The sequence below is a fragment of the Ooceraea biroi genome, chromosome 3 (assembly GCF_003672135.1).
Source record: "Ooceraea biroi isolate clonal line C1 chromosome 3, Obir_v5.4, whole genome shotgun sequence".
Classification (NCBI taxonomy): Eukaryota; Metazoa; Arthropoda; class Insecta; order Hymenoptera; family Formicidae; genus Ooceraea; species Ooceraea biroi.
In genome coordinates, this window is record NC_039508.1 from 11,420,648 (window position 1) to 11,432,070 (window position 11,423).

Below are 11,423 nucleotides of genomic sequence, written 5' to 3' on the forward strand. Positions count from 1 at the left end.
AAAATGTAGTAACCCATTTATTAGTGCAGTGAGTAATAATGAAAACTGAACGCAGATATCGATCGAAGTACTTCGCGATGTACTACGCGCCACTGAATGCTAGCTCGTAAAAATAAAATTTCCCGCCTGACTATATTTTCGAGCAACATAAAATTTCAGATTTTCCCCTTTGTAGCATGCCCGGAAGAACTGTTGCGACGGAGTAATGGAATTTTATATAACGTAATATTCTCACGCTTCCCCTTGTGTTTCTCAAACATAATAAAACGACTGGTATCACCGTTCGCCTCAAACGCTCAAACGGCTCCTGAAAGAATTTTATCGTTTTCGATCTCTTAAGCGTCTATCCACTTAACAATTTTAGCCCACAAGTACTCCTTGGTGCAGACGAGGGCCGTGTTCGATTCAACCGCGTCCATGACCTGCCGGCCGACCTGGACGAACATTCCTAGCGTCCTGAAGGCGCCGATGATGATCGAGCGCAAAATGGACACGAAGGACGGTTGCTGGACGGGAGATTGTCGATCTGGAGTCTGAAGATTCCGCAAAGCGTTTGATCGCAACCTACGAACTGACTGGCTCGTCGAGTCCCCGTGGTCGTTCGTAAATTCTTCAAGAGGTGACAAAAATGTTTTCCCTGTAGTCCGAGCAAGTTGTCCATCCCTCTGTGCTGATTCCCCCGGAATCGCCGCGACGGGGAGAGATTCGCACCACTCCCCGTAAAACGTTTCTGGCTTCTCCGTTCGCGCGAGTCCCGACCTGCAGAATATACACATCACTGCCGGTACGTCCCTTCCGGTCCATGATCCTCCCTCTTCTCTCGATCGACAAGGGCGTCGTTTCCTCGTACCGCTTGCTCCGGTCGTTTCAGCTCGCGGGAACGCGTTCCTTTTAATAGCCACCTTTCCGCCTCCTCGAGAGGATTCGAGAGTCGATCGCTCAGCGGTCCCACCCCCGCGAGGCGATAAAAGCGAATCGCGAGATAATTCCTCGGGCTTCCGCCGGGACGTTCTCGAATTTATCGCCCTCGTTGGATCGCGCGATGAATTTCCCTTGGAATCCATCAGCTTTACGGCACCCGTACGGCAACGGCGACAGCGGTCCGTGTCCGCGCTTACCCGGCGGAACTGCAAACGTGACGGCGTCGGGACGCCCCCGTCGCCGCTCAAAGGGACTCGATGTCTTTCGGGATCCTTCATTCCGCGGTTCACTTCCGGCATCCGGCAGGGGTTGGATAACGGCTCGTCGACTCTCAAATTTCTTTCCCGTGGCGGCGACCGCCGTCGAAAGGGAAATCGACGTCCGTCGAGCGACCTCCGTCTTCTTCCGCGAGAAACTTTGAGTGAAAATGAGGGCAGCTGAAGAACACCCTCGGCTTCCGGAGAATCTCGATGGCTCGTCAGCGAACGTAAAACTTTACGACGCGTATCCCCTTTCTCGTCCTCCTGCTTGCCTCCCCCGGAGACCATCAATCCGGAATCGACTTTGTCATCATCTTTTGGTGGATTAGACGCCGGCGGATTAACGGCGCGCCAGCTCGTCCGGCGAGATGAAAATCCGTGACCGCGCGAGGCTTCGCCTTCGTCCTGGTGAATCTCCGGCGACATGGACGCGTGTCGGCTGAAATTTTTGCACGTGCGTCATTTCGCGGCCAAAGGGATTCAACTAAGTCGATAAAGCGTCATATTCGCCAGCTTAAAAGTTGGCATCGCGGGGGATGAAGTTTCCGCGGCGAGGCGCGCCGTATCCACTCGCGTTGAAATTTTCCTCTCGTTCGCACGATCGGAATTATTTAGAGAGGTAGATAGCTGATAGATTAGATATCGCCGGCTTACTTAACGTGAAAAGAGGGGGACAGGCATGCTTATGAAAAAACTATGTGCTCCTCACCTTTTTCCATGGTAAGAATCGATCAGCTGTGTGCTCTCGTTTCCATCACTTTCCTCGCTTTCATCCGCGCGGTCGTTCAGTGAGACGCCTCGTTCAGCCATGTTCATCGTCCATCTCTGCCGAATGATTCTCGATCTTGAAGTGTCTCGGTGCTCATCAGGACTATTTATGAACTTCCAAATAGTAGAACTCGTCGCATACGATCGTCTCCTCCATAAATGCTTTCTCGTCCGCGCTCCCCCGTGTGACGTCGCGTGGACCATAACATTTTGCGGAAATGGGTTTTGCTGGCTTTTCGTCGCCCCGATGCTCGTGTTGGGACGATCCCCCGTCACGGCGAGCGGCGTCGCGGATAGATTCGCCGACAATTCGTCGCTTATCTCGAGCAAATAGCCCGCCCAACAGTAACCCAGCATCACCTCCTCGTGATACGTCTTGTATATTTTCAGCCAATATCGGAGAGTTTGTCGCAACAGTGCAACCGAATCCATCCTCTGTCCGCTCTCCGTTGATCCTGATATCAACGAGAGCAACAGTGCGGAAAGTATCGGAATCGTGGGCGACATCGATTCGCGTCTCCGTGTTCCTGGAGAGGACAGAAATGGATACGAACGATCATCTTTCCGGACGTGCGCATAAATCGGTGGAGTCTTGTCAGGACGGAGCAATCGGTACGCCTCATATCTCCAAAACCACCGGGACAGGACTACCGATATTATTCAGCGATGTAATTGTCGCCTTAAGGTACGAGGGGAAGAAAAAGGAGATCGTGACTGTTGGAGCAAAACTGAGACCACTGAAAGTGGATCAAGTTCGCAATTTTTCAAGTTCGTCTCAGATACGAATAAATTTATCGTCGATTTCCGATCTTCCGCAAGAAGACACCACCCACCCGCCCACGATCGCTTATGCATTCATGGAACATTGATATCGCAGAAATGCTGACTTTTTATCTATCACGAGGACAGGAATACGATGGGACCGGAAGCGATCGGATCTCACGAGTTACAAGATTAAAAGGGTGGTACCTGCCGGTATGCGTTTCGCATTAAACTGCCAACGCCGGGCGTCCGCTGGTGTTTCGCGCGTCTTTTTGCGTCATGATGTCCAGAGTGCCGGCGATAACGAGCGGGAACCGGGGAAAAATGCGAGTCCACTCGGATGTACCACTCGGTCGTATCTCGTCGCACGCATAACGAGTAAAGGCGCACATACAAAAAGGGGAGGGACAAAAATAAAATTAAAAAGGCCGGATTCTCTCTCTTTCTCTCTCTCTATCTCTGTGTGTAATCGGATTCGCTGGCTCTATTCGCTGGCTTTTCCCGACGAATATATATTCGCAACCGGAGATTTTCACCTGGCCACGCTAAACGACAGACTGACCGGCTCTGAGCGGGAACTCGGCTTTACCCGGCGATGCAATGGCAATTAACGGTGGCGCCTAAAAGTGCGTAAGGTGGATAACTCGTCTGTCTGAGATCCTTGTTCCCATCCTCCTGTCTCTCCTCCCTCCCATCGTCATATCTCCTGGTCGTATCTTCTTGCTTTTTACTCCTCTCTCTCTCTTTTTCCCGCCTCGATGCAGGTTTCGACGTGAAGCTAACGGGATACCTCGCTGCAGAAACAAGGATGACAGCGAAGAGTAGGTTGCATTCCTAACACCGTTCCTCGAATGGTGTTACTGCTGGTCGCCTCGAGAGGAGTCTAAGGACCACCCACTACATGTGTGTAGAGCGATGTAGGTAACTATTACTCATTCCGGAAGAATCAACGGAAAATGAAATAATGCGTGTGCATGAGACGGAAGCGTCGAATTTTCCTACGCTCGCGGACAAGAAACGGAAATGGGAGCGTTAGGATGAGCGTTGTCAGCCAAGCGCAAACCGGCGCGGAGTAAGCAGTAAGAAGTGATATTATGCCGTGTACACGGGTAATCATCACGGTTTAATTGAAGGAATTTAACCGCGGAAGTAAGTTGAAAACTTGGTAAACTTTACTGCGATTTCTGCTAAATGTGTTACTGGAGACTTCTTACAGTTTGTTTCTCTTACGTTTTCCTTGACGTTCTAAAAAACGATCATTGGCGTTTCTTGCCGAAAATATACGGCTGACACAACAGTTATAGAAAAGAGTAATATTTTTTATCTAAACAACATTTGCATTAATTAAATGGGAAATGATAGACTGTTTGTCAAATTAATGCAAAAAGAATTATAAATACATGCTCTCGTGCTTTGATATTGTTCACCTACAATTCGGATTGACATCTGGAGAGGAAAAAGATTGATAAACGGAAAGCGTACGGTTGTACGGGAAATTATTGCGGTTAGCGTTTATAATAATGATACGATAAAAAAAACTTGAAGAGTTTGCGTGAGAACTGTGATACGGATGAATAATTCGTTGCCTCACTTTGCAGTTGGTCAAGTGCAACCAATTAACGAATTACCGAATCTTTATCTGCCGGCAATTGAGCGTTTCATTCGTCCTCTTGTTCACTGTGAACTAAAGGCGTTCGTACGTTTGGCAACGTTAATTAACAGTGAAAGACATTTTACAGCCGTCGCTTCTTTTTTCCTTTTCACAATTGAAATTTATGGTATCGCTTTTTACAGCTCAACGAATTAAGTAATTGTCAAGTTCTTGAATGTAAAGGAGCGAAGATATTATTACTCTCTCGGTATTCTTTATTTTAAATATCTCTATTAAACTTGTTATTCCTATGTTATTCCCGTTTTTTTCGAAACTTTGTCATCCAATTTCTAGATATAGAATAATAATTGAGCGAACGGCTCTTCTTCAAACGGTGCGCATTTTTCTGGAAAAGCGCGGCTGAATTATCTCGCCGTATATTTACTAATAAAAACAGAGATTTATAAAACTTCATAAATTTAAGACGGAGGTCGGGTTGCACGATAACTCGTCCGTGAGTGCGAAGGAGTTAAATTACACGTTTCTCATCCTGCGTCTTGTTCTTGCCAGCCTTCCTTTTGCCCCTGGCTCCGCGCCTGTTCCCACCTATTCCTCCGCGCTCGGTTTCTTCTTTTTTTCCGCCCCAGTTTTCCACGTACGTACGTATGTATGTACCTACGTAACAGAAGGGATCGAGGGAAAAGCAGTGTGTTGAGCGCGGATGATCCACGTAACCGCACCACTCCCGTCCCCAAGATCCTAGATCCCCTTAACCCCTCGAAACACGACGAGAAAGCGATAGCAGCCTCTCTCCATTTCGCCGCCTACGATTCCGTTCTCCATTCTCTGCATTCATCTCTCCATCTTCTTCCTCTTTCTCTTTCTCTTTCCCTATATCTCGTCGTTTGCCTTTCGCTTACCGCCTACCTGTCTCCGCGGCACTCCACTTTGTCTTGCGCCCGACAGTTACATCGACACCCACTCGTCGGGGGTAAGTCTGACCGGCGACTCCCGTCGGGGTGTTGGCGCAGACACGGGCGACGATGGATTCTCGGGGTGGCTCTACCCCCGGAAACCCGTTCCGCGATCGCGCTTCTCGCAAACGGGGCGAGGACGGAATAATTGGGGCACTGGCTTGCCGCGTGACGATCGAAACATTTTTTTCCCCCGGCGATCCTTTTTCTTACTGCAGGGGCGGTTTTTCGTCGGGTGCTTTACGAGCACGTCGCTTAATCTTGGCGATCCGCCGTTTCAATAAATCGGCTCGACGGGGATGGTCTCGTCCGCTGCCTCTGCCGTTTATGCTTGAAAAGAAGCTCGAAGCGATGACCGGAAATGTTTGAAGTTTTTTTTATTCTAGATTTATTAATATTATCCGCGTGGCCTCCCTGGGCTAAAGGCTAACAGGATAAAATCGCTTAAAAGCGCCGGCCATAAATGTGTATAGCCCGCGACGGCTTTTAGCAGCAGAATATATTAAGATTGAAGTTTTTAGATCCTTCTTTCAGATTCTTTACCGCGTTACAAAGGAGCTACATAAATTAGCTCTTGAATTTCCAACCGTGCGAATTTTAACTAAATGACAAGCAACGAGCCTGAAGGAGCAATAAACAGGCAAAGAGGGAGAGAGAGAGAGAGAGAGAGAGAGAGCGAAAGAGAAAAAGAGAAAAAAATAAAACGATGTTACGTGAACGAAGCCGTTAAGCTTCTTCCTTGCTTGGCGTTTTCGTATTGTTGATTGCGCTCGCCGCAATTTTCCATTGTGCTATTCGAGTATTTACGATTTATAGAGATTTATAGAGATACGCTCGATTAACGGACACGTCGGAATGAGATCGGACGTACGTACGTACGATGAGACGTACGAGCGTATCTTCTAGCGAGGCATATCTGATACCAATATTTGAAAGACGCGGCTGCTGTTAAAAACGAGGCGGATTCCGAAGGACGCGCGCGCGCGCGCGTGTACTGCATTTGATAAAGCCGCGCGCTCGCGCGAGATATTCCTGATAATGAAATAAATCTTTCTGGCATCGCGCGGCGTATCGGCAGCTTCTGACAGCGTTCGAGAATCCTGACAGCCGGACGTTGATGAAAGTTTCGTGGACGACGCGCGCGCGATAAATGCGAAGAACACGGGACATTTTTCAATCCCCTCGAGACTTGTTACCGGTCCGATCCTGCCTCGATTTCCGCCTCGCGTATCTGCGCGAAAAATCACCGTGAAAATTGTTGCTTGTACCATCGCAATAACAGCAGCGCACCAGTTCGTAATGCCATTGGATAAGTGGGGATGAAGGAATGAAAGAATCACGAAAGAGAGTGCAGATAGATTATACAGAAAGTATCTAAAAAGGATTGTATATTTTTATTATTATTATTATATTTATAAATATCATATATGAAATAATATTACATATTTTCTCCAAGATTTGTTTAGGATTTTAGCGGATTTTAGATCATAGGGGTGCGTGCATCATGGGGCACTATCGCGTCAACGTTTACTTTGATCAGCTACGTGCGAAAGTTTAGCAGAATTACAATGTTACTCGGTTTGTGTTAACAAACGGTTTAACCGTTTCACTGCTTTGTCAGTTTATATATATATATATTATATACGTCGCGGATCTACGTGCAATTTTCTGTATATTTCCAGACGTACGCGCCGGTTGGTATCCTTTATGGTGCAACTTCGTTATGATATTGCGGTGCACTCGCGGTTATTCGTTACGGCGAATGTCAGTTTCATTATTATATTTCTCGCAGCGTGGTTATCCTAAAACAGCTGTCACTACCAGACGCTCGAGAAATGATGACCATCTTCCATGGCGAACCGCGCGACTGCCGCGTCTCGGAGATAAATTTTATCGCGCGCGGATATACATATACCGCTTCTTCACGCTGATCGCTACTTGGAATCCTTAATTGCTGACGATTTATTATGGTTGTAGTAATTATTTCAGTGCCCATAGTTGGCGTAGCTGAGATCTCCCGCCTCGCTGAGATAACAGTGTCATTAATTCTTTTTCTCGTTCCGCGATACTTTAAATCATCGTCATATTTACGGGAACACTTTGAATATACCGTGTTATATTTTGCATGAGTATTTTCTATAGGTGATTAACGCGCAACGTGGTGTGTAACATCTCGCAATTTCACAATTTTGCTTGGAAATTTACGAGCGCCTCGCGTATATTTTGCATTAATAATTTTCATAATCAGTTGCAGGGTGAAGCGCGCACGACACAACTGCTACCGTCCTGCTCGCGCTCTCGAGATCGTTACGCTGTACCTTCTCATTTTTCTACGTATTAACGCATATTAACACATTTCTGCATCTACGTGCGAGACATCGCGCGCGTAACATTTTACGTCCAGGTATCGGATTAACGTAATATCGGATTAACGGTAACTCGCGACGGGCGAGCTCGCCAACGTCGGTGTCGGCGTCGGCGTCGGCGTCGGCGTCAGTGTCGGCGGCGGGATGGTATAATCGCGTTTTACAAAGTTTCGCGCGAAAAGGCGTCACGCCGCGTCGTAACGAGGCTCTATTCTGAGGCGCGTTTTAAGACTTTACTTTGTCCCGTCGTAGATAAAAGCCCGGCGTCGAGTTGGAAATTCGATTCATTAATCTGGCCGCCGCGAAACGACCGCGAAATCGATCGAGAACGCCACCGCGGAAATTGGGGCGGACCTGGTCCGACGACGGTCGACGGCAAGCGACGGTGGGTTGACGAGGGTGCGGGAGGAAAAAGAGGAACTTCCTCCGCGACTTTATTCCGCCTAACTTTGCCCCGTCGGTTTACGACTCCCTGAATACAGCCGGCTAATTAACGGCGCTTCCTTAGCGGGCAAACCGGGAGTAGCCAATTTCATTTCCGTTCTCCCTTCTCTTCTCCCCTTTACCCTCTTACGCTCTCTCTTTTCTCTCTGCCTCCTCTTTTATTTTTCCCCGTTGACTAAGCGGTCCCGCACTCGTAATTCAGGGTTACCGCGCGCGCGAGACTGTCTCTCTCCCGTGGAATATCCAGTGCAAATCCTGCGCGCGCTTGGAAGATTCGTCTACTTTTCAATTTCGCCGAGCCACCTGGACGTACGTACGTCTCGTGAAAAAATCTCTCGCTCTTCTTCGTCTTCTTGGGGGAAAGCTTCTCCCTCCGGGGTTATTTCCGTTACGCGCTGCCGCGTTTCGATGATTGATTTACCGGGCGCATGGAAAATTGCTATATACGCGATTTATGTAAGAAAATTCCTTCAATTTTCGTAAATTTCGCCATTCACCCGGCTCGCCGTTGCCGGGGGTAGTTTCACGGATCCCAGTGGACGTGTGGTTACTATAATACTCTGATATATATTTACAGCACAAAAGCCATGAACTGAATAGAAAGGCCATTTCGCCTTTCGGTTTGTTTCGATTATATTTCGTCTAGACGTTACGTGGTTCGACCCACGTCCGTTAATGCAGCAAACGAGCTATTTTCGTGCGTATTAATTGAACAATCTTGGATTAGGCTGCAATCAAGCCTAAATTACGATTAGCGATTAGTCCTCGTGGAGACACGGAAGCTGCACAGGAGCTTCTACAAGTATCATGAAATCTCAAGTATCAAATGGAGTTGCTGCAAAACCGGTAATTTCCAAACTTGGTCAATGTTGACCGGAAATATTTTCAAACTTTGTCAATGCTGTTTAATGACCAAGCCTTGTCTAATGGCTCGTGTCGTGGTCGAAGTGCGCGAGGGTTTTGCGCGCGCGTGAGCATGCAGCTGCAATTTAACGAGCTGGTTGAGCTGATGCATCCTCGGCTCGGTTGCTTTTAATTAATCGGAGCGATGTTTCAATCGAGTGACAGGTAAATCATGGTGAACGAAGAAAAGGCAGGGCGGGTGGGGTGGAAGGATAGGGGGTGGGCGGACGAAAGAGACGTGAAAAAGCGCAAGAAAAAGGGGAGTGGAGGAGGTGGCCTGGCGCCCGGGCAAGCGGGTTCTCGCGCGAATCTGACGGCCATGGAGAGCACGAGATTACCCTCGTTAAAGGTCGTAAATAATGGCGATGGCAACGATAACGAGGCAATTTACGGGCACGCTCTTGCGCACATTTTACCATCGACGTCCGTCTCATGGTTCAATCTGAATTTTTCGCGGATCCGCTATCTTAGAACGCGGTACACCTGCTGGAGTGTATAGTTCCTCTCACCGAGAGCGATAAAGGATCTTTCTCTCTTTTTCTCTCTTCCTTCGTTGGTCGATCAACGAGCGGGTTATAATAACGGGATAACATACGGGTGTTTTATCTTTTACGCAGGATGCGTAGCGGAGAAATCAGGAAAAATCTAACGCTGCAAAATAACATTTAATATATTGTAGTATAAATTATTAGGTATATATTTATTATATGTTTACAGAAAGTGTTATAACAAGATTTTAGATAATAAACATCGATTTTTAACATCTGCTTCTACGATACATTATTACTTTAGTATAATATTATATAATATTAAAGATATAATATTATATAATATTTCGAAGCACGGAAATTTAGTAAAATAGTTACTAAAATTATTATATAAATAAAAATTAAATATGAGATATTTTGGCATTCATTTTAATTTGTAGAATTTGTTTGAATGGGAAAACTTCAATTTCACATTCGATTTTACTCCGGCACATGTGACTTAATAAATATTAACCCCGTAACAGCATAGCCATATGGTCACGGCGTACGGGTATTTCGCTCGTTAATGGTTTCTCCGCTCGTTTATACTCTCTGGAGCGGAGCACCGTATTTCTTAGAAAGTATAGAACAGATATGAACAATTTAAGTTTCGAAATGATTGAAGGCGCTAAGAGTTGGAGGGAGAGTTCCAGGCGTTGACCTATTAGAGAGATTCATGCAACGTTAAACGCCATGAACTTGCACTTTTTTAAAGCTGACTGGCAGCGCGACGAATTAATGAGAATCTCGAATCGGGACTTGTCACACGAAAACTCTTTTACGTCGAAATTATATATTTATAATACGCTACGATGAGATTTTTATAAATTATACTTTTTTCATATCTGTTTGTATATATATTTAAAATGATGATCTCAAATCTCAGATAATGTTCTCAAAACTCTGAAAATTAAGGGACGTGCAATCTCTTTCCTGTCGCTTTACGAGGGAGATACCCCATGCGACGTCAGCTATCAAGTTCCTTTTTAGGCATACGAAATCTGTGCCTCGAAGAGTCGACAGGTTCGACTGCACACACACGTGCACACATACGCACGGAATGGGAGCCCGAGGAATTAGCTGGGCGATCGACGATACCACTCCAGCGGAAACGCAGCCGCACAAGCGCCAGTCGCCTATTTCGCGAGGCGAGTCGCGTGGGTGACGTCTGCCTCCGGCAGCCCCGAGATGTGGAGGCACGGAAAGCGAAAGACAGAAAGGAGAAGAGAGAAAGGGCAGAGAAAGAGAGAATCCTTCTCCGCACATCGGAAGACAGCAGCCACCCCCTCTCTCTCTCTCTCTCACTTGCTCTTTGTCAACAGCTCTCGCTCTCACCCTTCTTGTCCTCGTATGCGAGGGCGGACAGGCAGTAGCGAGGGAGGGTGGCGTGTGTGAGACGCGGTGGGTGCCGAAGGCGCAGCGGCGGCCGCGAGGATGTGGAGCACGAGCCGGTGGTGGCGGCGGCGGCCGGAGAAAAGATGCTGCGCGTGCACGAGGAAGAAGCAGGACGGAAGGGTCCCTATCTGGGGGTGACGGCGACGGGGAGAGAGGATGACACGGGAGAGGGTGACAGAGACAGGGAGAAAAAGCGGCGGTTGCGAAAGAGAAAGGGAGGGAAAGAGAGAACGAGAGAGGGTAGAGAGATAGAGAGAGAGTAAGAGATAGAATGACTGAGAGGGAGAGGAAAGCCGGAACGACCCGGGGGTTGCCGTGGCGTTATCGACCGTGCCGCTGGTCGGTATCAAACCAGGCGTCGGCGCCGTGGATGTCCCGGCTTCCTCGAGTGCCGGACCATCCTCCACCACCATCAACGCCGCCGCCGCCGCCGCCACCACCACCACTGCCACCACCACCGTCGCCACCACCACCATCACCTCCAGCGGCAAGAGCAGCAGCAGCAGCAGCAG

General features: G+C 47.9%; 1 protein-coding gene across 1 annotated transcript; it reads right to left on the minus strand.

Annotated features, from left to right (window-relative positions):
* Positions 1-335: 335 nt before the first annotated feature.
* On the minus strand, positions 336-11,324 carry LOC113561607. Its single transcript, XM_026968125.1, has 4 exons — positions 11,226-11,324; positions 3,274-3,331; positions 1,891-2,596; positions 336-1,620 (listed from the first exon to the last, which is right to left on the minus strand). The coding sequence occupies exons 1-4, from the start codon at positions 11,322-11,324 to the stop codon at positions 336-338; spliced, it is 2,148 nt and encodes a 715-aa protein (XP_026823926.1).
* Positions 11,325-11,423: the final 99 nt, after the last annotated feature.

Bases quoted from the DNA above. Each gene is read 5' to 3' on its own strand.
- LOC113561607 (XM_026968125.1), bottom strand. From the start codon at position 11,324: ATGGTGGTGGAGGATGGTCCGGCACTCGAGGAAGCCGGGACATCCACG. The intron at 3,332-11,225 runs GCAACCCCCGGG...ACGCACTTTTAG, and splicing joins GCACGGTCGATAACGCCACG to GCGCCACCGTTAATTGCCAT. The intron at 1,621-1,890 runs GTGAGGAGCACA...CAAAAATTTCAG, and splicing joins GATTCTTACCATGGAAAAAG to CCGACACGCGTCCATGTCGC.